The sequence below is a fragment of the Oncorhynchus nerka genome, linkage group LG9a (genome assembly GCF_034236695.1).
Source record: "Oncorhynchus nerka isolate Pitt River linkage group LG9a, Oner_Uvic_2.0, whole genome shotgun sequence".
Taxonomy (NCBI): domain Eukaryota; kingdom Metazoa; phylum Chordata; class Actinopteri; order Salmoniformes; family Salmonidae; genus Oncorhynchus; species Oncorhynchus nerka.
In genome coordinates this window covers 30,431,095-30,458,460 of record NC_088404.1, presented here as the reverse complement: position 1 = coordinate 30,458,460, position 27,366 = coordinate 30,431,095, and the positions used below count along the sequence as shown (strand labels likewise).

Sequence of the window (27,366 nt, the reverse complement as noted above, 5' to 3'; positions counted from 1 at the left end):
ATGTAAATGTAACTCCTAAACTTAACCCTAACCTAACCCCTAGCGTAGCTAACGTTAGCCAGCTAGCTAGAATTCGTATAATACTGTATCATGCAAATGCATAATGGACATCCACAATTTTAATATATACCAAACGAAAAGTAGCATATCATGCTAAAACGAGTGTCTCAGATTTACGTACAGAATAATACAAAAAGGCACTGAGACCAGGTTATACTTAGAGGTAGGCATCTGGATGGAAGACTAGTTCTCAATGAAGTTCATTATCCCTCATAAACCAGCACAAGTCACTGTTCAGTCAGGAATCGTTTGACTGTGGCTTCAAATTTGGTTTCAATACACCTCTTTTATTTAGGTTGATGGCATGATGTTGAAACAATAATGTTGATTCAAACATATAATTTTACTATCAACATTGAAACAAGGTAAACATAAAAATAATCATATGAAATTCTACATAAATTAAACCAACCAATATAAAGTATATTGTATATAGGATGAAAAATATTGTTTACTTTTCTACATGGAATTTTCTATGCACTTTTAATGTATACATAGTTCTGGTGACTATGTTGAAATTAGATTGATGTAACAACCTGTTAGTCAGGTTAAGTCATTGTATTTAAGTTAAGTTTTACACTAATTTCAATGTTTGCAGCACGGGTTGAAATTAGATAAACAGTACTGGTTGATACTTTTTTGCAAATCCAAATGCTTTCCACGTAGATTCCACATCACAATAGGATGACAAATTATGTTGAAACAACATTTAATTCAACCAGTGTGCTGTTACATAATGTCGGCTAAGAGAATAAATTTGATAAAGACCATGACATATTTCTCTCTGACCCCACAGAAAGCCTTGTCGGGAACAGAAGACCTAGTTCAGGTCACTTCCCTGGAAATGTGTGTGGACACTCAGGAGAGCACTCTGGGCAACTTTGGTGAGAGACAATCACTGGTCAAGCAGCATGCACTACCCTTTCAGTCCACTACATGTGTAGGCCCATACTGTATTTGTATTATATTACAAATATATATATTTTTGCATGCAGTATTTGAATTTATAGGGGACTATGTACTGTATATGAAGTGTATATCAATAGTACTGTATGTGAATCCTCGTTTTTAATCAAACACGAAGTGGGCGTTATGCCATACCTACTGCAAATGTGGAAATGTACAGGGTTGATCGACTCACACTTGATGAGTTCATGTAATGACTTATAGCATAGATACATGAATACCGTCACAATCTATACAGACATGGTTTCTTGTCAGACACAGATAAAGACCAGACAAAAAACACTGTAGCTGTGTGACACACAAAACAGAATATGCCAAATTCACCCTCAGGTTTGTACTGTACCAAAGCTCTCTCACTGGGCACAACTCCCTCCCCCTCTCTTCTCACTGGTTTAAAAGATAAGGCCAGAAAGAACCGCACCATCATGCTCACCTATGTCCTTAGGAAAACCTCAGTTGCACAACGTGTGCAGGCATGACTGAAGTTTGTCTGCACAGGGGTGAATCACGTGCATCTGGCTTGTGCACTAGCAGCAGAGTCCATCTCACTCTCAATCTCTCTGCTAATGAATGGAGTTTATAGGCCTGTTGAGGCATGGCTGGGAGGGAGCCAGCCATCTGTTTAAGACCCAATCAAATCAAGTCATCGGCCCTCTGTGACGTGTGAGGAACGTCTCTCTATCTTATCATCTTGCAGGTGCCTACTTGCCCAAGCTGGTGCAGCTGAAAATGAACAACAGTGTGATAATGTCAGTGAGGTAAGTGGAAAGTTCCACTATAGTGCTCTGTCTCTGTATGTCTATTATAGTTATGTGTTGTAGTTTTTTACTTCTCTTTGACTAGGTAAAACAAAGCACTTTCTGCATTCCAAGTACTACAAATACTACTGCAAGCAGTACTTCACAGTAAAAAGGCAGGTAGCCCTGTACAGTTGAAGTTGGAAGTTTACATGCACCTTAGCCAAATATATTTAAACTCAGTTTTTCACAATTGCTGACATTTAATCCGAGTAAAAATGCCCTGTCTTAGGTCAGTTAGGATCACCACTTTATTTTAAGAATGTGAAATGTCAGAATAATAGTAGAGAGAATTATTTATTTCAGCTTTTATTTCTTTCATGGTTCATAAGTTTACCTACACTCAATTAGTATTTGGTAGCATTGCCTTTAAATTGTTTAACTTGGGTCAAACGTTTCAGGTAGCCTTCCACAAGCTTCCCACAATAAGTTGGGTGAATTTTGGCCCATTTCTCCTGACAGAGTCAGGTTTGTAGGCCTCCTTGCTCGCACACGCTTTTTCAGTTCTGCCCACAACTTTTCTATAGGATTGAATTCAGTGCTTTGTGATGGCCACTCCAATACCTTGACTTTGTTGTCCTTAAGCCATTTTGCCACAACTTTGGAAGTATGCTTGGGGTCATAGTCCATTTGGAAGACCCATTTGCGACCTAGCTTTAACTTCCAGACTGATGTCTTGAGATGTTGCTTCAATATATCCACATAATTTTCTTTGCTCATGATGCCATCTATTTTGTGAAGTGCACCAGTCCCTCCTGCAGCAAAGCACCCTCACAACATGATGCTGCCACCCCAGTGCTTCTCGGTTGGGATGGTGTTCTTTGGCTTGCAAGCATCCTCCTTTTCCCTCCAAACATAATGATGGTCATTATGGCCTAACAGTTCTATTTTTGTTTCATCAGATCAGAGGACATTTCTCCAAAAAGTACGATCTTTGTCCCCCTGTGCAGTTGCAAACCGTAGTCTGTTTTTTTTTATGGCGGTTTTGGAGCAGTGGCTTCTTCCTTGCTGAGCGTCCTTTCAGGTTATGTCGATATAGGACTTGTTTTACTGTGGATATAGATACTTTTGTACCTGTTTCCTCCAGCATCTTCACAAGGTCCTTTGCTGTTGTATTGTGATTGATTTGCACTTTTCGCACCAAAGTACGTTCATCTCTAGGAGACAGAAAGTGTCTCCTGAGTGGTATGATGGCTGTGTGGTCCCATGGTGTTTATACTTGTATACTATTGTTTGTACCGATTAATATGGTACCGTCAGGCGTTTGAAAATTGCTCCCAAGGATGAACCAGACTTGTGGAGATCCACAATTTTTTTCTGAGGTCTTGGCTGATTTCTTTTGATTTTCCCATGATGTCAAGCAAAGAGGCACCGAGTTTGAAGGTAGGCCTTGAAATACATCCACAAGTACACCTCCAATTGACTCAAATGATGTCAATTAGCCTTACAGAAGCTTCTAACGCCATGACACAATTTTCTGGGCATTTCCAAGCTGTTTAAAGGCACAGTCAACTTAGTGTATGTAAACTTCTGACCCACTGGAATTGTGATACAGTGAAATAATCCTTCTGTAAACAATTGTTGGAAAAATGACTTGTGTCATGCACAAAGATGTCCTAGCCGACTTGCCAAAACTATAGTTTGTTAACAAGAAATGTATGGAGTGGTTGAAAAACAAGTTTTAACATCTCCAACCTAAGTGTATGTAAACTTCCGACTTCAATTGTATATGCTCAGTCTCTATGATAGGGGACAAAGCAGCAGACCCACTGTGTATGGGTTTCCTATCAATCAATCAAATGTATTTATACATTTATACATTATACATTTATACATTTATACAAATGTAACTTATGCCTTACAGAAACCCAGCCTAAAACCCCAAACAGCAAGCAATGCATATGTAGAAGCATGGTGGCTAGGGAACACTCCCTGGGAAGGCAGGAACCTAGGAAGAAACCTAGAGAGGAACCAGGCTCTGAGGGGTGGCCAGTCCTCTTCTGGCTGTGCCAGGTGGCAATTATAGGAGTACATGGCCATTAAGGCCAGATTGTTCTTCAAGATGTTCAAATGTTCATAGATGACCAGCAGGGTCAAATAATAATCAGTGGTTGTAGAGGCTGCAACTGGTCAGTACCTTAGGAGGAAGTGTCAGTTGGCTTTTCATATCCGAGCATTCAAGAGGTCGAGACAGCAGGTGCAGTAGAGAGAGAAAGTCGAAAACAGCACTTCCGGGACTCTGTAGCACGTCTGGTGAACAGGTCAGTGTTCCATAGCCGCAGGCAGAACAGTTGAAACTGGAGCAGCAGCACGACCAAGTGGACTGGGGACAGCTAAAAGTCATCAGGCCAGGTAGTCCTGAGGCATGATGCTAGGGCTCAGGTCCTCCGGGAGGGAGGGAGAGAATTATTTTTATTTTATTTATTTATTTTTTAGTTCACTTTATTTAACCCAGGTGGGCTAGTTGTGAACAAGTTCTCATTTACATCTGTGACCTGGCCAAGATAAAGCAAAGCAGTGTGACAAAAACAACGAGTTACACGTGATAAACAAACGTACAGTCAAAAACACAATAGAAAAATCTGTACACAGTGTGTGCAAATGAAGTAAGGAGGTAAGGCAATAAATAGACCAATAGTGGCAAAGTAATTACAATTTAGCAATTTACACTGGAGTGATATATGTGTAGATGAGGATGTGCAAGTAGAAATACTGGTGTACAAAAGAGCAGAAAAACAAATATGGGGATGAGGTAGGTAGTTGGTTGAATGGGCTATTTACAAGGGCTTTGTACAGCTGTAGCGATCGGTAAGATGCTCTGACAGCTGACACTTAAAGTTAGTGAGGGTGATGTATGTCTCCGACTTCAGTGATCTTGGCAATTCGTTCCAGTCATTGGCAGCAGAGAACTGGAAGGAAAGGCGGCCAAAGCGGGTGTTGGCTTTGGGGATGACCAGTGAAATATACCTGCTGGACCGTGTGCTACAGGTGGGTATTGCTATGGTGACCAGTGAGCTGAGATAAGGCCGAGCTATACCTAGCAAAGACTTATAGATGACCTGGAGCCAGTGAGTTTGGCGACGAATATGTAGCGAGGACCAGCCAACGAGAGCTTACAGGTCGCAATGGTGGATCGTATATGGGGCTTTGGTGACGAAACAGATAGCACTGTGAAAGACTGCATCCCATTTGCTGAGTAGAGTGTTGGAGGCTAATTTGTAAATTACATTGCCGAAGTCATAGATCGGTAGGATAGTCAGTATTACGAGGGTAAGTTTGGCAGCATTAGTGACAGAGGCTTTGTTGCGAAATAGGAAGCCGATTCTAGATTTAATTTTGGATTGGAGATGTTTAATGTGAGTCTGTAAGGAGAGTTTACAGTCTAGCCAGATACCTTGGTATTTGTAGTTGTCCACATATTCTAAGTCATAACTGTCCAGAGTAGTGATGCTAGTCGGGTAGGTGGGTGTGGGCAGCGATCGGTTGAAGAGCATGCATTTAATTTTACTAGCATTTAAGAGCAGTTGGAGGCCACAGAAGGAGTGTTGTATGGCATTTAAGCTCGTTTGGAGGTTTGTTAACACAGTGTCAAAAGAAGGGCCAGATGTATACAGAATGGTGTCATCTGCGTAGAGGTGGATCAAAGAATCACCTGCAGCAAGAGCGACATCATTGATATATGCAGAGAAAAGAGTCAGCCCGAGAATTGAACCTTGTGGCGCCCCATAGAGACTGCCAGAGTTCCGGACAACAGGCCCTCCGATTTGACACACTGAACTCTGAGAAGTAGTTAGTGAACCAGGCGAGGCAGTCATTAGAGAAACCAAGACTGTTGAGTCTGCCGATAAGAATATGGTGATTAACAGAGTCGAAAGCCTTGGCCAGGTCGATGAAGACGGCTGCACAGTACTGTCTTTTATCGACGGCGGTTATGATATCGTTTAGGACTTTGAGCGTGGCTGATGTGCACCCGTGACCAGCTCAGGAACCAGATTGCATAGTGGAGAAGATACGGTTGGTGATCTGTTTGTTCACTTGGCTTTCGAAGATTTTAGAAAGGCAGGGCAGGATGGATATAGGTCTATAACAGCTTGGGTCTAGAGTGTCTCCCCCTTTGAAGAGGGGGATGACCGCAGCAGCGTTCCAGTCTTTCGGAATCTCAGATGATACGAAAGAGAGGTTGAACAGACTAGTACGGGTTGCAACAATGGCGGCGGATAATTTTAGGAAGAGAGGGTCCAGATGGTCTAGCCCAGCTGATTTGTACAGGTCCAGGTTTTGCAGCTCTTTCAAAACATCAGCTATCTGTATTTCGGTGAAGGAGATGCAGGGGGAGGCTTGGGCCAGTTTCTGCAGGGGGTGCAGAGCTGTAGACCAGTGTTTGGTTAGCCAGGTGGAAAGCATGGCCAGTCTTAGAGAATTGCTTATTGAAATTCTCGATTATCATGGATTTATCAGTGGTGACAATGTTTCCAAGTCTCAGTGCAGTGGGCAGCTGGGAGGAGGTAGTCTTATTCTCCATGGACTTTACAGTGTCCCAAAACGTTTTGGAATTAGTGCTGCAGGATGCAAATTTCTGTTTGATAAAACTAGCCTTTGCTTTGCTAACTGGCTGTGTGTATTGGTTCCTGACTTCCCTGAAAAGTTACATGTCGCGGGGACTATTCGATGCTAGTGCAGTACACCACAGGGTGTTTTTGTGCTGGTCAAAGGCAGTCAAGTCTGGAGTGAAACGAGTGCTATATCTGTTCTTAGTTCTAAATTATTTGAAAGGGGCATGCTTATTTAAGATGGTGAGGAAAGCACTTTTAAAGAACAACCAGGTATCCTCTCCTTACAGGATGAGGTCAATATCCTTCCAGGATACCCGGGCCAGGTCAATTAGAAAGGCCTGCTCGCAGAAGTGTTTTAGGGAGTGGTGGTCGTTTGACCGTGGACCCATAACGGATGTACGCAACGAGGCGGTGATCGCTGAGATCCTTGTTGAAAACAGCAGAGGTATATTTAGAGGGCATGTTGGTCAGGATGATATCTAAGAGGTTGCCCATGTTTATGGATTTGGGATTGTACCTGGTAGTTTCTTTGATAATTTGTGTGAGATTGAGGGCATCGATCTTAGATTGTAGGACGTCTGTGGTGTTAAGCATATCCCAATTAGGTCACCTATCATTACGATCTCTGACGATAGATGTGGGGCAATCAATTCACATATGGTGTCCAGGGCACAGCTGGGGCTGAGGGGGGTCTATAACAAGCAGCAACAGTGAGGGATTTATTTCTGGAGATATGGATCTTTAAAAGTAGAAGCTCAAACTGTTTGGGCATAGACCTGGATAGTATGACAGAACTCTGCAGGCTATCTCTACAGTAGATTGCAATTCCGCCCCCTTTAGCAGTTCTGTCTTGATGGAAAATGTTGTAATTGGGGATGGACATTTCTGAATTTTTGGTGGCCTTCCTAAGCCAGGATTCAGACACGGCTAGAACATCAGGGTTGGCGGAGTGTGCTAAAGCAGTGAATAAAGCAAACTTAGGGAGGAGGCTTCTGATGTTAACATGCATGAAACCAAGGCTATTACGGTTACAGAGGTCAGCCAATGAGAGCGCCTGGGGACACACAGGGCCTGGGTTAACCTCTACATCACCAGAGGAACAGAGGAGGAGTAGGATGAGGGTACTGCTAAAGGCTGTAAGGATTGGTCGTCTAGTGTTTTGGGAACAGAGAATAAAGGAGCCTATTTCTGGGTGTGGTAGGATAGATTCAGGGCATAGTGTCTAGACAAGGGTATGGTAGGGTGTGAGTACAGTGGGGGTAAATCTAGGCATTGATGAGAGAAGTTGCATCTCTGGAGCCGCTAGGTAAGCTAGGTGCGGTCTCCGTATGTGTGGGGGGTGGGACAAGGGGGCTATCTGAGGCATGTTGAGCAGGACTCGGGGCTCCACAGTAAAATAAAACAATGAGAGCTGCCCTAAACAACAGTATACAAGGCATATTGACATAAAGCAATCACAGGTGTTGATTGGGAGAGCTAAGACAACAACGGGTGAGACAACAACGGGTAAACAGCTAAGACAACTACAACAGGTAAAAGGCGATAAATAGGCAAAGAGAGTGTCTGTTAGCTACACACAGGGCCTGAGTTCAAGGCTTGGGCCGACAGATAAACTAAATTAAGTACCGTGTTAATAAACAGTCCAGCAGGCATCAGCTGTGTAGCCGAGTGATCTTAGGGTCCAATGAGCAGCAATAGATGAAACAGAGTGCTGTTCGGTAGTCAATTACTACGCTAGGCGAGCGGGCCGGGGATAGCAGATGGATCTTCACAACATCCACAACGCAGAGGCCGGTTGAGAGCACATCAGTTGAATTACATTAGCAGATAAGCAGACCAGTCGTGATGGATCGGCGGGGCTCCGTGTTGACAAAGGGTCCAGGCCAAATTGGCAAGAGAAGTATTATAGTTGGTGTACTTTGTTTGCTAGCAGGGAGATGGGCCTCGCTCGAGGCTAGCTCGAGGCTAACTTGTGCATTCTTCTGGACAAGGGCGTTAGCCACAATAGCCACTCGGTAGCAGCTAGCTAGCTGTGACAATCCGGTGTAATGGTCCAGAACTTGCGGCAGGAATCCGGTGATGTAGTGGAAAAAAGAAGCAGTCTGATATGCTCAGGGCTGATATCGCACTGTGCAGACTGGCAGGTATTATCTGGACTATCCGTGCTAAAGCGGCTGGTGTCCATGCTAGAGGGAAAGACCGCTAGCGGTGTTAGCCAATGACTAAGTAGCTAATTAGTTGGCTAGCTTCTGACAGCTAGCTTCTGATGGAGGTTCCAGTGATAAGGACTAAAAAATAGCAGATCCATACCACATTGGGTGAGGGTTGCAGGAAGGTATATTTAATTTGAAAATGGAAAAAAGAGATTGAAATATGTATTCAAAATTGACCAAAAATACTATTTACATGGGACAAAAACAAAACTGCTGCGCCATCTTGGAAGAATCAGAGGAAGCGTACTTAAATGCTTCCTAATTGCTCTAATCGGAATTAGAGGAAGCATACTTAAATTCAGACAGGACACTACCCCAACCACTTTGCCAAAGCACAGCCCCCACACCACTAGAGGGATATCAACAGACCAACTTACTACCCTGAGACAAGGCCCACAAAGATTTTTTATTTTATTTTATTATACCTTTATTTAACCAGGCAAGTCAGTTAAGAACAGATTCTTATTTTCAATGACGGCCTAGGAACAGTGGGTTAACTGCCTGTTCAGGGGCAGAACGACAGATTTGTACCTTGTCAGCTCGGGGGTTTGAACTTGCAACCTTCCGGTTACTAGTCCAACGCTCTAACCACTAGGCTACGCTGCCGCCCCATAATGATCAGTGATTAGTTCATTGACTATGACTGCCTTGGATGTGAGAGATCTAACATTAAGTAACCCAATTTTGAGATGTGAGATATCACAATCTATTTCAATAATGACAGTAACGGAGGAGGTCTTTATTCCAGTGAGATTTCTTCGGCGAACACCGCCATGATTAGTTTTGCTCAACCTAAATTGAGGCACAGACACGGTCTCAATGGGGATAGCTGAGCTGACTACACTGACTGTGCTAGTGGCAGACTCCACTAAGCTGGCAGGCTGGCTAACAGATTGTGGCCTGCACCCTATCTCATTGTGGAGCCCTGTCTATGTTGATAGATAAGATGAGAACACTCCTCCAGCTAGGACGGAGTCCACCACTCCTCAGCAGGTGAGGCTTGGTCCTGTTTGTGGGTGAGTCCCAGAACGAAGGCCAATTATCTACAAATTCTATATTTTGGGAGGGGCAGAAAACTGTGTTCAACCAGCAATTGAGTTGTGAGACTCTGCTGTAGAGCTCATCACTCCCCCTAACTGGGAGGGGGCCAGAGACAATTACTCGATGCCGACACATCTTTCTAGCTATGTTGCGCTTGGTGACCTCTGACTGTTTCATCCTAACACCGTTGGTGCTGACGTGGATAACAATATCCCTATACTCTCTACAATAGCCTTAGCCAGCACCATCTTCAGATTAGTCTTTTTGTCGGGAAGCACTGCCCCCTGTGTATGATCGCTGGATAATTATTTTAAATTCTAATATTGTGGGTAACCGGTTGAAAGTTTGTCGGCTGAATGAGCAACACCGGTTGAGAATGCCGACAGCATTTCTTTCTAGAAGCCTAGAGAATATGTTCCGGCTGCGGGGACTGTGTGTGGGGGGGTTTATACTACAATCTGAATTTACTGGTGGCACAGACGCTGTTTCATCCTTTCCTACCGTTAAATTGCCCTTTTGACTAACAATTGCATATGAAGCTGTGCTTGCAACACGGCTATCCTCACCATAAGGCCATAGTTCTCCTACATGTTATGAGTACAGCGACTGCAATTAGATAGCATAGTGTTATTGTTACTACTTAGCTTTTTCGCCTAGTGGAGGTCCTGTAGGTCCATGTCTAGATAAAGTGTCTGGGGTGAAAAAGTTTCATAAAAAAATGAGTGAGGAAAAAACATAGGTAAAATGTATTAAAAGTAAAAACCAAATAGTTTGGCAGATAGCCAAAGAGCAACAAACAGCACAGTAGTACAGAGACAAGTCCAGAAGTTGAGGGTGGAACTAGACTGTAGCAGCAGGCGTCACCAACAATAAAAGTTAAAGAATAGGATTAAGTCAGTGGCTCAGATGGTACAATCCCAGCCTCCCACAAAGAGAGCCGTAATTGGAACCAGAGCTAGTGTCTCCCCATGGGGATCCCTGTCACGCTTCACCCTGGTCTGGTTGTCTGCATCAGGAAACACCCTGGAGTAGGAGGCTCTAGAGGACAGGGATATGGTTAAGCGCTGTGCTTTGAAGACCGAGACCCTGTTGGTTGGGCATGGGATGGGAACATCACACAGTACAGGTGCAGAGTCTTTATTTCCACTTAGGCAGGACGTAGGGAGCTGTGACAGTAGGACGAGAGGGAGCAGCAAATCTGACTGAGGTCCTCTGTCTGTGGAGCAGATGCACCCCACCTGTAAATCGCACAGCAGACAGACAGTAGTCTGGTTGCCAGAACAGTTTTTGCTTTAGCCAGAACCTTTTTCATTCGTATGTATAGTGGTACAATGCACACAGATCGGGGAACCAGGCAAGACTGACAAGGTGCTACTGGACAAAGCCTGTCGTTGTAGGATGAAGATGAAGTCAGATGCATCTGGGGAACAGGAAGCAGAGAACGCAAGAGGAAAGGACAGGAGCAGAGGGAAGAAATATACCTGTGTAACACATCCTGGGAGTCCTGTAGAGGGAGTGAAGTATAAGAGAGGAGAGGGAAGATAGAGCTGTACATGAACAAGGGATAAGAGAGGAGAGGAGCAGAGTGGAGATAAAGAACTGTGTGACCCACCCTGTGATGAGAGGCTAAGGGCCGGCCGGACGTGAACAGCCCCTGATAGCATTTCCTGCTCTGAGCTGCGGGGGCTGAGGAGGAGAGAGTGTTGGGGAGGGAGGATGGTGGTCAGGGACAACTGGATACTGGGGCTGCTGGTGTTGTGAGAAGTCAGGTGGGAAAGTGGAGAGTGTGCTTCCTGAGGCTAAGGTTGAGGGGGGCACTTTTGAGAGTATGCTGAAATTTGGTGCTGACCAGAAGTCATAGATCAATTGAAATGTAATCTATGGCCCTGGGAGTGAATGCGATGGCTGGGAAGAGTTGGGATTGGAATGCTGGAGGGGTTATTGAGAGTGCTGGGTTCTGGAGGCCAGTTGGGGGGGACTGTGAGGAGTGTGCTGAGTGGAGGTCCAGGGGGACTGATAACAGAGGCTGGGTAGAGCGGGAAGAGAGTGCAGGGGAGAGAGAGATGGGACAGTGGCAGATGGAGGGGTCAACAGCAATTAAATCATCAACATGTAGTCATCACATTTTTACTAACGCTGCAGATATTTGCTTTAAAGCAGTATCCAAATCCATAGGATGTAGTGATCACAATATAATAGCCATATCTAGGAAAACCAAACTTCCAAAGGCTGAGCCTAATATACTGTTTAAGAGGTCATACAAGAAGTGTCGTAGTGATTCATATGTTGATGATGTAAAGAATATTTGCTGGTCTGTGGTGTGTAATGAGGAGCAACCAGATGCTGCACTTGACACATTAATGAAACTACTTATTCCTGTTACTAATTAGCACACAACCATTAAGAACATGTAAAAACGGTTAAATCCTCTTGTATTGATGAGGAATTTAAAAATTGTATGGTTGAGTGGGATGAGGCAAAAGGTATGGCAATTAAGTCTGGCAGCCCAACTGATTGGCAAATGTACTGCAAATTAAGAAATCATGTGACTAAACTAAATAAAAATAAATATAAACTACTCTATGAAACAACGATAAATTATATAAAGAATGATAGTAAAAAGCTTTGGGGCACCTTAAATGACATTTTTGGGAAAATAGCCAACTTGGCTCCTTCATTTATTGAATCAGATGGCTCATTCATCACAAAGCCCACTGATATTGCAAACTACTTTAATTACTTTTTCATTAGCAAGATAAGCAAATTTAGGGACGACATGCCAGCAACAAACGCTGACACGACACATCCGAGTATATCGGACCAAATTATGAAAGACAAGAATTATACTTTTGAATTCCGTAAAGTCAGTGTGGAAGAGGTGAAAAAATTATTGTTGTCTGTCAACAATGACAAGCCACCAGGGTCTGACAACTTGGATGGAAAATTACTGAGGATAATAGTAGACAATACTGCCACTCCTATTTGCCACATCTTCAATTTAAGCCTACTAGAGAGTGTGTGCCCTCAGGCCTGGAGGGAAGCTAAAGTCATTCCGCTACCCAAGAATAGTAAAGCCCCCTTTACTGGCTCAAATAGCCGACCAATCAGCCTGTTACCAACCCTTAGTAAATTTCTGTGAAAACTTGTGTTTGACCAGGTACAATGCTATTTCACAGTAAACAAACTGACAACAGAATTTCAGCATGCTCATAGGGAAGGACACTCAACAAGCACAGCACTTACACAAATGACTGATGATTGGCTGAGAGGAATGGATGATAAAATGATTGTGGTGGCTGTCTTGTTCGACTTCAGTGCAGCTTTTGACATTATCGATCATAGTCTGCTGCTGGAAAAACGTATGTGTTATGGCTTTACACCCCCTGCTATAATGTGGATAAAGAGTTACCTGCCTAATAGAACACAGAGGGTGTTCTTTAATGGAAGCCTATCAAATATAATCCAGTTGGAGTCAGGAATCCCCAAGGGTAGCTGTTTAGGACCCTTGCTTTTTTCAATCTTTACCAGTGACATGCGACTGATTTTGAGTAAAGCCAGAGTATCTATTTATGTGGATGACTCAACACTATACATGTCAGCTACTACAGCAACTGAAATGACTGCAACGATTAACAAAGAGCTGCAGTTAGTTTCCGAGTGGGTGACAAGGAATAAGTTAGCCCTAAATATTTATAAAACTAAAAGCATTGTATTTGGAACAAAACACTCACTAAACCCTAAACCTCAACTAAATCTTGTGATAAATAATGTAGAAATTGAGCAAGTTGAGATGATTAAACTGCTTGGAGTAACACTAGATTGTAAACTGTCATGGTCAAAACATATTGATGCATTAGTAGCTAAGATGGGGAGAAGTCTGTCTATAATAAAGCGATGCTCTGCCTTCCTAACAACACTATCAACAATGCAGGTCCTACAGGCCCTAGTTTTGTCGCACCTTGACTACTGTTCAGTTGTGTGGTCAGGTGCCACAAAAAAGGACTTAGGAAAATTGCAATTGGCTCAGAACAGGGCTGCACGGCTGGCCCATGGATATACACAGAGAGCTAATATTAATAATATACATGTCAGTCTCTCCTGGCTGAAAGTGGAGGAGAGATTGACTTCATCACTACTTTTATTTATGAGAGGTGTTGAATGATCCGAGCTGTCTGTCTAAACTACTGGCACACAGCTCTGACACCCATGCATACCCAAAAAGACATGCCACAAGAGGTCTCTTCATAGTCCCCAAGTCCAGAACAGACTATGGGAGGCGCACAGTGCTACATAGAGCCATGAATTCATGGAACTCTATTCCACATCATGTAACTGACGCAAGCAGTAAAATTAGATTTCAAAAACATATTAAAAAACACCTTATGGAACAGCGGGGACTGTGAAGCAACACAAACATTGGCACAGACACACACACACACACGATAACATACGTACTATACATACACATGGATTTAGTATGTAGATATGTGGTAGTGGTGGAGTAGGGGCCTCTGAGGGCACACAGTGTGTTGTGAAATCTGTGAATGTATTGTAATGTTTTAAAATGGAATAAACTGCCTTAATTTGGTTGAATCCCAGGAAGAGTAGCTGCTTCTTTGGCAGCAGCTAATGGGGATCCATAATAAATACAAAATACAAGTGTGGACATGCATTGGGAAAAGGGGCAGTGGGATGACATGTAATCCATTACATGTACAGTAAAAGGCTTACAAAAAACGGTAACTGTAACCCGTTACGTTACCAGCTAAAATATTGTACTCAGATTACAGATACTTTTGAAAACCTAGATGATTACTTTGAGGATTACTTTTAAATTCAGAAAGGATGTTTGCAGAATTTTTTCTTTCTTTTTCCCAATGACATTAAAATCAGCATTGTAAAAAGGTGCATGTTTAAGTTTGTTCTACCTTAGCGAGTCTGACCACAAGTCAGAGACCACTATGATGACACACCAAATGTGTTTGATGGATCGCGGGAAAAGAGCAAGAATATGCGTTTTGTATGTCTTCCAATGGTGCGACTGCTGTCGGCATCCAAAGATTATCCAATTTGAATAAACGCTTAGAGGTAAGGATGACAGCAGTGGTGTAGTCTACGGCGATACAGATATCACTTATTATTGATATCTACATAGCACATTGATGTGAATCACACTGCTGCTCTCTCATTTAGCTATTTGCTCCTTACAGATTGTGTTTGTTGTGGATGGCTGTTCACAAATCTAAATGTGTATTTGAACCCAATAATGGTTGAATTCAACAAGTTTAAGCTGCCAATCAATCATTGTTTTTGAAACCAGTGGACAGCCAGTGAAAAAATGCAAAAGCTGCATAGTGCAGATCCCAGACTATGGAATAAAAGTAAGGCTTTTATTGCTCAATCTAATTCATGCTGATAAAAATGTTCCATAGGCCTAATGGACACATGCTTAAACTCGTAAACTTTTGATAGACTTAAAGGGGTAATCTATAGTTGCTACATCCATTTTGTGATTTATCTTTACATTAATATATATCATTTAATCATATTATTATATGTGGTACAAAGCGATGACTAAGAAGAAGCCTACATATAACCAACCCATAAAGTAAAATTTAACATCCATATATGGTCAGCTACGAAAACTTTAACATTGATTTATCCTGCCAATAGATGTTGTTCAATTGGTAACATACATTTTTGTCTTCTTCTAATGCCTCTTAAGGGGAAAGTAATCTAAAAGTAATTGAATATAATCAGATTACATTACGGAGTTTGGGTAATCCAAAAGTTACGTTACTGATTACAATTTTGGACAGGTAACTGTAATGGATTACATTTCGAAAGTAACCTACCCAACCCTGAGCTCGGGCAAGTCTGATTAGGATTCGCTGTACCACCGCCTCTTGATACACTACATGGCCAATAGTATGTGGATTCGGCTATTTCAGCCACACCCGTTGCTGACAGGTGTATAAAATTGAGCACACAGCCATGCAATCTCCATAGCCAAACATTGGCAGTAGAATGGCCTGTACTGAAGAGCTCAGTGGCTTTTAACGTGCCACCTTTCCAACAAGACCAACTCCATATTAATTCCCATGATTGTGGAATGAGATGTTCGACGAGCAGGTGTCCGAATACTTTCGGCCATGTAGTGTACCATTAAAAAAAACGCCACGTTGTACCTTTTACATTGCAGAAAACTGCTCGTCTCTAGCCTAAACCGTTCAAAAGTTAGGACTCATGTTACGGGGCAATTTATTTTCTTTCCATCCTGGATTTGCATTTCACATTTTATAAATTCATAAACCATATGTCGCGGCACCTGATGTTCTGTTGGTACAATTCCACCCTTGCCTCTGGATCATGGCTGTCTATGTCTCCCAGGGACCTGGGAACCACGCTGTCCCATCTGCAGGTGCTGTGGATGTCTCGCTGTAACCTGGCAGACCTGGATGGGATTCCCTCCTTCTCCTCTCTCAAGGTAGAGTTGCTACTGGAAAACTTTTGCAGTGGACCATCATGAACTAGAGGATAGACTTGTTCCACCTGCCTAATCCACCTGGCTTCTACCCACCTTGCTCATCTGTGAAAATCTCACAATTCAACAAAAGTTGAAGTTTTATGCATTTGACTATGTGCAAATAACAGTTGAGCGACACTAAATCTGAACCTGTGTTGGTATGTTCTCTCCCTACGCTAGGAGCTGTATGTGGCCTACAACAGTGTGTCGGACCTGAGTCAGGTGAGCATGCTGGAGAATCTACAGCTGTTGGACCTGGAAGGGAATGATGTGAATGACCTGGTGCAGGTGCAGTACCTGGGCCTCTGCTCCCAGCTCCGCACACTTACCCTGGAGGGAAACCCTGTCTGTATGTGCCCCCACCCCAACGCCACACAGGTACCTATACACACTCCTACTGTATCTTCTTACCCTAACCCTCACCACAATTCCACAATCGTGTATATTATTGCATTCATTACTGAATCCTCATAGATACTCAAGTTGTGTATGTGTGTGTATGGGGGGCTGTGAGCCATGCCGGGCTCTGGCTGTGAGCCATGCCGGGCTCTGGCTGTGAGCCATGCTCTCTCCGATGGGCCCAGATGATATTGGCCAAAATGCAGTGAGTCTGGCTGTGATCCCAGGCTGCTTTAAAGCATGAAATACACCAAGAATCTCACTGCCGATAGCTACTTATCACAGTGGGAAGCCGTTCCTTCTCTTGCTAGAACGAAAGTAGCAACGAATATACCAATGCTCGTCAGTGGCCAACAACTTGACTTTTAGCCAATCAGCGAGCACAAATGGTAATTTTCTCTGTATGTCCACGGATTAGTTTAGTCACACTTCATATGCAATGCAGGCTATGGGATGGTAGCTAGATACAGTGCATTCGGAAGTATTCAGACCCCTTTACTTTTTTCACATTATGTTACATTACAGCCTTGTTCTAAAATTGATTAAATCATTAAATCATCAATCTACACACAATACCCCATAATGACAAAGCAAAAACAGGTTTTTCAACATTTTTGCAAATGTCTATAAAAAAATGGAAATATCATATTTACTTAAGTATTCAGACTCTTTATTCAGTACTTTGTTGAAGCACCTTTGGCAGCGATTACAGCCTTGAGTCTTCTTGGGTATGACGCGACAAGCTTGGCACACCTGTATTTGGGGAGTTTCTCCCATTCTTCTCTGTAGATCCTCTCAAGCTCGGTCAGGTTGGATGGGGAGCGTCGCTGCACAGCTATTTTCAGGTCTCTCCAGAGATGTTCGATCGGGTTCAAGTCCGGGCTCTGGCTGGGCCACTCAAGGGCATTCAAAGACTTGTCCCGAAGCCACTCCTGCGTTGTCTTGGCTGTGTGTTTAGGGTCGTTGTCCTGTTGGAAGGTGGAACTTCGCCCCAGTCTGAGGTCCTGTGTGCTCTGGAGCAGGTTTTCATCAAGGATCTCTCTGTACTTTGCTCCATTCATCTTTCCCTTGATCCTGACTAGTCTCCTAGTCGATGCCACTGAAAAACATCCCCACAGCATGATGCTGCCACCGATATGCTTCACCGTAGGGATGGTGTCAGGTTTCCTCCAGACGTGATGTTTGGCATTCAGGCCAAAGAGTTCAATCTTGGTTTTATCAGAACAGAGAATCTTGTTTCTCGTGGTCTGAGAATCTTTTAGATGCCTTTTGGCAAACTCCAAGCGGGCTGTCATATGCCTTTTACTGAAGAGTGGCTTCCGTCTGGCCACTCTACCATAAAGGCTTAATTGGTGGAGTGCTGCAGAGACGGTTCTCCCATCTCCACAGAGGAACTCTGAAGCTCTGTCAGAGTGACCATCGTGTTCTTGGTTACCTCCCTGACCAAGGCCCTCCCCCCCAATTGCTCAGTTGGCCAGGCGGCCAGCTCTAGAAAGAGTCTTGATGGTTCCAAACTTCTTCCATTTAAGAATGATGGAAGCCACTGTGTTCTTGGGGACCTTCAACGCTGCAGAAATGTTTTAGCACCCTTCCCCAGATCTGTGCCTCAACACAGTCCTGTCTCGGAGCTCTACGGACAATTCCTTCGACATCGTGGCTTTGTTTTTGCGCTGACATGCACTGTCAACTGTGGGACCTTATATAGACAGGTGTGTACCTTTCCAAATCATGTCCAATCAATAACATGTACCACAGGTGGACTCAAATCAAGTTCTAGAAACATCTCAAAGATGATCAATGGTAACAGGATGCACCTGAGCTCAATTTAGATTGATGAGGGAAATGTATTTTATTTTATCCATTTTAGAATAAGGCTGTAACGTAACAAAATGTGGAAAAAGGAAAGGGCTCTGAATACTTTCCGAATGCACTGTAAGTGCACAGACGCAATGCACACAACACAAAATACTTCCCCCAAGCTAGCTAACCACTATAGCTAGTGTTAACATAATAATTCAATCACAACGGGTTAGATAGTTTCCTGTGTTAGCTGCTGTGTTAGTGCACTGTCCTTATCTAGCTAGCTCTGTTTTGCTCGCTAGCGAATATTCTAACCTTAGCTAGCTAGCTAAACATTTTGGCTATGGGCTGGCACTGGCAGTATGGGATTACGAATTAAATGGTTCCCTTGTCTTCTTGCTAGGTAGTTAACTAGCTGTGGCCATCTGACTAGTATCATCAAGGGCTTTCTACAAAATAGAAACAATAGTTTAGAAAGCTTGGAATCTAGACCATGCACAGATATGCATTGCCAAACAACGCTACTGCCACCTTCTGGTTTGTAGTATTTTAACAAGGCTGAGTGGCTGACAACTTTCAAGGTCTTTGCTGTGTGTAAACAAGAGTTTGCCGACACTCTGTTCAGAGGTGCTAAGTACTATCAAATGTTTGACAAACCTACCGGTGTGTCTGTCCCTGTCTGTCTATCTGTCTGTCAGACAGAATGGAGTGGAGTGGGACTGGAGAGCAGGGAACAGGGAAGTGGTGTTCAAAGCAAAACAAACACCAAAACAGGCTACTCTCATTTGACAAAGTCCAGGCCTAGGGAGCCTATGCACCTGGGGTTTCTTATCCTACACTGTATTTCATTTAGGCTTAACTTTGTTTTGCTTGTGTAAGTAGGGAGGGTACCAGCTGTGGTGATGGTTAGTATAAACCTTGCTCAACTGGGCAGGGTGGAGAATATACTGTAGTAAGGTTTTAGCATATATGTTTTGAGTGATGGGATTGAGCCCATATTAAAGTGGTTTATTAAGATTTTACTATCGCACAATGACACGATGAAGTGGTATGACTGAACGATGCTTCCTGCCCATATCATTCCATGTTTTAGTCTAGTTCCTGTGCCACATATTATCTTATTTACCAATTGTGGGTTTTTAGGAGAGCCCAGGAGCTTGGCCTGTGAGGCTGTGAGTGCTTTGTAGGGTTTTTGGGACAGAGTGAATGTGTTTATTTTCACCTACCCAGTCAGCAGCAGGACTTAGGAAACTGGGGCAGTGAGGGAGGGAAGACTGATCTGAATATGCATTAGGCCTGGTCCAAGCACTGAGAGTGGGGTCCTTGGGTTTCTCTCTCCCCCCTTCTCTAACCCCCTCTTCCCCCCCTTCTCTAAAATCTCACTCCCTCTCTCTGTGGGTTTGATCTCTCAGCAGCAGCAGAATAGCCTCTCTCTCTCCCCTTTCTTCTCTGAGCTGTCTCTCAGTGCTTATAAATGATCAAAGCACAGTACAAAGTGCAGATTATTGCCTTTATTAGTACTCTGTTATCGGCCCACTCAGAACCATGTTCTTTGTCTCCTCCTTTGAACAGAAGTTACACATTCATTGTGCCTTAAAGCTCTATGTTATGTTATGCTGTGTTATGTTATGGTATACTGGTGTTAAGTGTTGTGTGTTTGGCATTGAAAGGCTAACTTTGAAAGGTTGGACTTACCTTGGCCTTTATCAACCATTCAAATCACAACTAAAGGTACAACCTTGAACCCTTTTATGCAGTCCTATTACTGTATCACCTATCATTCTTTATCACAGTCGTCCAGAGGTGGGCCCTGTTTTATCAAACTTAGCCTAATTCAACTTGTCATCTGCTCATATGAAACATGATTCATTGAATGAGGTGTGGGCTGGGCTCTCTTCCAGATACAACCAACCCCCCCCCCCCCCCTTTTTATTTTGTGTATGCTGTCTTCTCCTTTTCCCAGGAGGAGGAGGAGGGGTACTGCTACCGGTCATCAGTCAGGGAGCTGGTCCCGCAGCTGCGTTACCTAGACGACATGCATGCCAGGGAGGAGGCGGGGTCTCGCTGTAGCAGCTCCATGGGGGAAGACTGGGCCCTGCTCAGAGAGTCTTTTAAAGACTGCAGCTCTACAGAGACAGCTGAGGGTGTGTGTGTGCGCCTCTTTGCATCTGTGTGTGTGTGCCCGTGTGTGTGTGTGTGTGTGTATGGATCTATGTGCTTGCATCTGCTTGTGTGCATATCTGTCTGTGTGTACAGTGCATTTGTGTTCAGAATTCAGATCCCTCGACTTTTCCCACATTTTGTTACAGCCTTATTCTAAAATAGAGTAAATTATATTTTTCCCTCATCAATCTACATAGAATACCCCATAATGAAAAAGCGAACACAGGTTTTTAGAAATGTTTGCAAATGTATTGAAAAATAAAAAACTGAAAAATGTTATTTACATAGTTTTCAGACCCTTTGCTATAAGACTCAAAATTGAGCTCAGGTACATCCTGTTTCCTTTGATCTTCATTGAGATGTTTCTACAACTAGATTGGAGTCCACCTGTGGTAAATGTAATTGATTGGACATGATTTGGAAAGGCACACATATAAGGTTCCACAGTTGACAGTGCATGTCAGAGCAAAAACAAAGCCTTGAGGTCGAAGGAATTGTCCTTAGAGCTCCAAGACAGGATTGTGTCGAGGCACAGATCTGGGGAAGGGTACCAAAAAATGTCTGCAGCATGGAACGTCCCCAAGAACACAGTCGCCTCCATCATTTTTAAATGGAAGAAGTTTGGAACCACCAAGACTCTTCTTAGAGCTGGCCGCCCGGCCAACTGAGCAATTGGGGGAGAAGAGCCTTGGTCAGGGAGGTGACCAAGAACCCAATGGTCACTCTGACAGAGCTCCAGAGTTCCTCTGTGGAGATGGGAGAACCTTGCAGAATGACAACTATCTCTGCAGCACCCCACCAATCAGGCTTTATGGTAGAGTGGCCAGAGGGAAGCCACTCCTCAGTAAAAGGCACATGACAGACCGCTTGCAGTTTGCTGAAAGGCACCTAAAGACTCTCAGACCATGAGAAACAAGGTTCTCTGTTGAATGACCTGTTTAGCCTGAATTGACCACGTCTGGTGGAAACCTTGCACCATCCCTACGGTGAAGCATGGTGGTGGCAGCATCATGCTGTGGGGATGTTTTTCAGCGTTAGGGACTAGTCAGGATCAAAGGAAAGATGAACGGGGCAAAGTACAGAATGGACCTCAGACTGGGGCGAAGTTCCACCTTCCAACAGGACAACGACCCTAAACACACAGCCAAGACAACGCAGGAGTGGCTTCGGGACAAGTCTTGGAATGCCCTTGAGTGGCCCAGCCAGAGCCCGGACTTGAACCCGATCGAACATCTCTGGAGAGACCTGAAAATAGCTGTGCAGCGACGCTCCCCATCCAACCTGACAGAGCTTGAGAGGATGTGCAGAGAAGAATGGGAGAAACTCCCCAAATACAGGTGTGCCAAGCTTGTAGCATCATACCCAAGAAGACTCAATGATGTAATCACTGCCAAAGGTGCATCAACAAAGTACTGATTAAATGGTCTGAATACTTCTGTACATTTTTTTATACATTTGTTGCAAACATTTAAAATAACGTTTTTGCTTTTGCTTATGGTATGTATTGTGTGTAGATTAATGAGGGGGGGAAAAATAATTTAATCAATTTTAGAATAAGGCTGTAACATAACAAAATGTGGAAAAAGTCAAGGGGTCTGAATACTTTCCAAATGCACTGTATCTGAACACTGTATCTGAACAGTTCTTCTAGGCCAGTTCCAGGCCAGTTCTTCGACTCTGTGTTTTGATATGAAATATTTTCCCTCTTCCCTGTCTGGCCACAGAGAAGAGAGCAGCCAGTGTGTGTGACTACTCCAGACCCAGCACTGGCCAGCGCCTAGCTAACAGCCTCTCCAGTTCCCGTCCCTCCAGCCGACCAGTCACTGCCAGGCCCCTCTCAGCAGCCGGCTCCAGACCCCTCTCTGGGTCGCGACCCTTATCAGCGGCTGGGTACAGAGCCCTCTCCCCTCCCGGGTCCAGATCTGGTTCTGCTGATGCAGATCTAGTCTCTGTGGACCCAGACGCTAGCGTTCTGACGCACGGTGAGACACTTTATTGGTGTCCTTGGCACTGAAAGCCCTACCATCTCCAAATATAAAGCTTCAGTTTATGTCCCTGAATAGGTCCATATAATGAATCAGGCTTATTGTTTTGTATCCTTTTTGTGTTAATTAGCCATTTCTGATTTATTTTTTACTTATTTTTGAAAAAGTACCGTTCACCTGTATAATTATGCAACACTGCCACCATGAGGACATCTTGTAACAGTGTCTGAAGATTCATTATGTATTTTTAAATCAGAGATCTTTGATTTTCCAACCCCAGAATTCAGGCATACTATGCCTATTTTTCAAAATTCCTATATTGTGACAATCCCCTGATTGGCTATCCTCCATTGTAATGAAATGGTTTTGTTTCTCTCCAGGTGCAGGGAAGGTCTTGTTCTGTGGGAGCCCTGTCCAGGCCCTCAGAGCCAGGCGACAGAAGATGAGGGTTTGTTGACCCATCATTAGCATGAAACTAATTAACTGCAGCATCTCAATCCTTATTTGACAAACTTGAGTCCTCTCTGGCACATTGACCACAGCAGAGATTTGACACAGTCTTCCAGCTTCAGGGGAAAATGACCCAGAGTGAAGGGGAGTAGTTGTGTGTAGGGGAAAGGGGATATGTAGTCTGTTGCACAACTGAATGCATTCAACCGAAATTTGTCTTCCGCATTTAACCCAACCCCTCTGAATCAAGAGAGGTGCGGGGGGCTGCCTTAATCGACGCCCGCGTCACCAGAGGAGCAGTTGTTGTTGGGGTCAACTACCTTGTGTCATGGAATATTCTAATCAAGTGAGAGAGACCTTGTCATTTCTTCAAACAATTATCTTTATTCAATATCGATTAATTATTGCAATAATGAGGCTGGTTGACCCAAAACACTTGAGTGTTGGACCGAGTAACCTAACCCTTACACAAATGCAGAGTTCTTTATATAGCTGACTTTTAAAAAAAACACAGCATTAGCAGGACATAAATGTCTTACTATTAGTTCAATATGAATTGTTAACCGTTAATATCAAATAAATCAGGTAAATATGTACTTTTTCTCTCACACTTGATCAAGGGTAGAACGGCAGGTTACCCCTCTTTGTGACAGGCCATTATGACTGGGTGACGTGACATCTCCCCCTGTCTCTCTAATGTGATGTCAGGATGAACAGAAGGAGATAATTGTCAGAGAGAGGAGGGGAGGGTGATAGAGGGATGCAGCTGTTGCCCCAGTGACATGACAGATGGAGTACTGCCAATGCCAGGCGATCTGTCACTTTGTCATCTCTATAGACCTGCCATCCGTCACTCACTCTCAAACTGCTGTCACACTTTTCTCTCTCTTGAGCTGTCATTCTCTCTCTTGAGCTGTCATTCTCTCTCTTGAGCTGTCATTCTCTCTCTTGAGCTGTCATTCTCTCTCTTGAGCTGTCATTCTCTCTCTTGAGCTGTCATTCTCTCTCTTGAGCTGTCATTCTCTCTCTTGAGCTGTCATTCTCTCTCTTTAATCTTTATCCCTAATTTCTCTTTCAGATCTTCTCTGTATTTTGTCTCCCTCTGTATTATTTTTCTATCTCTTCATCCCTCTATTAGTCTCTGGCTCCCTCCGTCTCGCTATCCCTCTTCTATCGTGAACCTCATCCATCTTTCTCTCTTACTGAGGGGATTTTATTAAGCTAGCCAGGGTTGACCCGGGCTATGACCGTCACGTGATCGGGCGAAGCCGGTGAGGGAGGCGCGCCCTGCGGAAATCGAACAGTTATCTCTGTCGTTTGGTCAACAAGGTAGCATCCCACTGTTCAACATCTAGTTTTGATTTACATTTGGTTGAGTTGTCAACTAACATGAATTCAAGGTAAAATCAACAAAATAATTCACTATGTCATTGGATTTAGGATAAAAGTTATCTGAAAAAAATACAAAATTCCCTTACGTTGATGACTTTTTGCAAATCCAATCAGTTTTCCATATTGATTCAACGTCAACACATTGTATGAATGATGTGGAAACCACGTTAATTCAACCAGGTTTAGCCCAGAAACGTACAGCATAAAATATCTGTTAGAATTTAACTTGTTTTCATTGGGAATGCAGATAATACATTTTCATGAAAAGTAATAACTTTTGTATGTGAAAACACAGAATGCTACTGATTACTCCACGTGCTTAAACTACGTCAATTTTATTTTGAGCCGACTTCGCCACCAGCCATAACGGGGCACCTGGCTCATGCCTGGAAGGCAGCCTGGTTCAAAAATGAATGCAATCACTTTTCAACCGGTGCAAAGTCCGCCTACCTAGGCGCCCGGGCCAGCTTAATCAAATTCCCTTACTGCTTCCTTATGCAGAATGCAGCCCCCTCCCCTGTGTCCACTCCTAGCACCCCGCCCCTCCATGTTCCGAAGCACACCTATGACCTTGAGGAGCAAGAAGGATGCCAGGGCAGTGATGTGTTCTCTGAGCTCAGGGCCTGGAGGGAACAGCATAACAAGTACTGACCACCTACTCACTCACTTACCCTCTCACTGTCTGTGTGAGAAATTACTGAACCAACTTTTCACTGTTTTCTATTGCTTTGTGTTCCAGACGTCTATTAGCCATGGAGAGGGATGGGCCTCAGATACTGACCATCCTCAATGGTGATGAAGAGGAGGATGATGAAAGTCTCAGCATTTTCAGTGGCAAGGAGGAAGAAGAGGAGGGAAAAAAAGAGAGCGCTGGTTTGAGTCACTGGTTAAACACTGACTCGACAGACTCGTCTTCCCAGTCCCCCTCTCCAGGCGAGTCTCTTTCATCTCTAGTTAAGAAGGCTATCAAACATGCCAAACCTACTCAGTATATGAAATATAAAACCAAGAAACCTAAATATAAATCCAGGGATTTGAACACAGAATAACTTGAGATCACACTACCACAACACAGTCTGAAATGTTCTCTAATAAACTGTTTAATTTATAGATGTGTTTCCGAGAGAAGCCAAATCCCCTGAAGTGGCCCTGCTCTCCCTGTCCCCTGACTGCACTCTGTCACCCTCTCCCCCTCAAAGTGCCACATCAGCCTCTGGTAGCCGGAGGCTGTCAGTGCTGCGAGCACACAGACTGAGGCTCAGTGGTGGGGTGGCTGGGGCTGTTCTAAGGCCTGCTGAAGACCATACAGACTCAGAGACGGTCACAGGAGTCCGCATCTTGGAGAGCCAGGGGCTCCAGGAGGCTGTGAGGCCCAAAGTCCCTCTGCTGCCCAAGACTACTTACCACATGCCCCACAGGCCAGCCTCCAGCCCACTGGTCAGAGGGCTCAGGTCACCAACAGGTGGAGCTTATGTGCAGTCTGTCAACGGGCTTCAACCAATTGTCTTGTGCAGACCACCAGGGAGGCCGGCCATTATGCGTCCTCACGCGGCCAAGGCAGCTCTGCAGAAAACGCCACAGCGTCTCACACTCCAGCCCAGCAGGGGGAACTCTCACTTAGACTAAGCCACACACTGTCTGGGATTGTTTCCTGAGAGGGGAACACTCAAAACAGGAGCTGAGGCAGAGATGGAGATTGTCCTCCAGGTCCCCGCTCTTCTGAGCTGAGCCAACTTGTGATGTGAAGACTTCCTTAGAGTGCAGTGACAAGTCTCCCTCTATGTTATGTTTAGGAAAGAGGACCCTGGGGGCTGGATTACATCCCGTCACCTGGAGAATGGAACATAAAAGCTGTGGAATCCAAGTGTGAACTTGCTATCTCAGTGTTCTGACTTCCTCTGATGGACAGTTAGAGAATCACCTGCATCCCTCTGCTCTCTCAGCTCAGCACAGTACAGTACTGACAATGACTCTGATACTGAGCTCACATTGGCTTTACTAAGGACAGCAGCTCTATTTGAAAAGGTTTATAGTTTGGTCGAAGATATATTTCTTGGAATGGCCTTTAAATTGAATTAGTATGCTTTTCACAATGCTGAATTTTTGTGGGACTTAAGTGTGTTTCACATGTCTCATATCTGTGTTTTTCAGTTTGAATGACATTTTGTACTGTTTTTATTCACTCAAGTACTACCTTATCCACACCTTAAATAAAAACATAGTTTGATCAACAAGTCTTTCCTTTAATGGAACAATTTGATCTTGACTAGCTTAGTAAGATCAAATGTCTTAGTTGTTAAATCACATCTCTAGAGTTTGAATCTATCCAGGTTTGTTAAGATATAAAGAAAGCGTGTAGAGTCCAATCAAAGATTATTCTCCAATGGAAGAAATGTATCATCTTTCACTTCACTTTCCCCAACTTTGTGGTGGTGTGGCAATATTATGCCACTTGGGGGCGCCATATAACTCACTACTGCCCCTACTGTGTTGTCAAGACTGCCTCCATAAAACCATAAGACCCACATTCTACTCTGCTTTGGGCCGGATCAAAGAGAGAGTTTAACAGCAAAAGCAATTAAGACATCACTAAATTAAATAGTGTGTGTAAATATAACTGTGTCTGAGTGCTTTAGGTCAATACTTAACACTACTGGAATTTTTTCCAAATATTTGGGAAAACTAGTAAAGTTAGTTGGCCAGTGTGTCCCTGCTTCGGGAAATAGTCCTGAGCTGCTGGAAAAGGGCCAGTGCTATTGTGAAGCTTACAGTGGAAAGATCAGGACCAGAGAGGGGAAAACTGATCCTAAATCAGTTCCTACGGGTAGATAGTAATACGAGTACTGTTTGTTTTGACTGCCTCCTCCTTACGTGGCATCCATTGTGGACAACAGGTGCAGGGCCGTAACCAGGGTTTCAGTTTTAATGAGGCCTGGAAGGGGATGGAGGAGGATTTTTTTTTTTTTAAGTTGAAGCTCATTTACTGCATTTCTATACAATTAAAAAAACTTTAAAATGGTA

At 43.8% G+C, this 27,366-nt stretch overlaps 1 protein-coding gene across 3 annotated transcripts in view; it reads left to right on the top strand.

Moving 5' to 3' along the window:
• The window catches only part of LOC115134166 (leucine-rich repeat-containing protein 56), a 35,834-nt gene extending 9,255 nt beyond the window's left edge, over nt 1-26,579 (top strand). For all 3 annotated transcript variants that reach the window (XM_065022472.1, XM_029667868.2, XM_029667866.2), the window contains exons 3-12: nt 857-944; nt 1,724-1,784; nt 16,021-16,117; nt 16,337-16,534; nt 20,319-20,499; nt 22,243-22,500; nt 22,884-22,951; nt 24,847-24,989; nt 25,085-25,278; nt 25,457-26,579. In XM_065022472.1, coding sequence (XP_064878544.1) covers nt 857-944; nt 1,724-1,784; nt 16,021-16,117; nt 16,337-16,534; nt 20,319-20,499; nt 22,243-22,500; nt 22,884-22,951; nt 24,847-24,989; nt 25,085-25,278; nt 25,457-25,971 — 1,803 coding nt within the window. In that variant the 3' untranslated portion in view covers nt 25,972-26,579. The remainder of the gene's footprint in view (nt 1-856; nt 945-1,723; nt 1,785-16,020; nt 16,118-16,336; nt 16,535-20,318; nt 20,500-22,242; nt 22,501-22,883; nt 22,952-24,846; nt 24,990-25,084; nt 25,279-25,456) is intronic.
• The last annotated feature ends 787 nt before the right edge of the window (nt 26,580-27,366 follow it).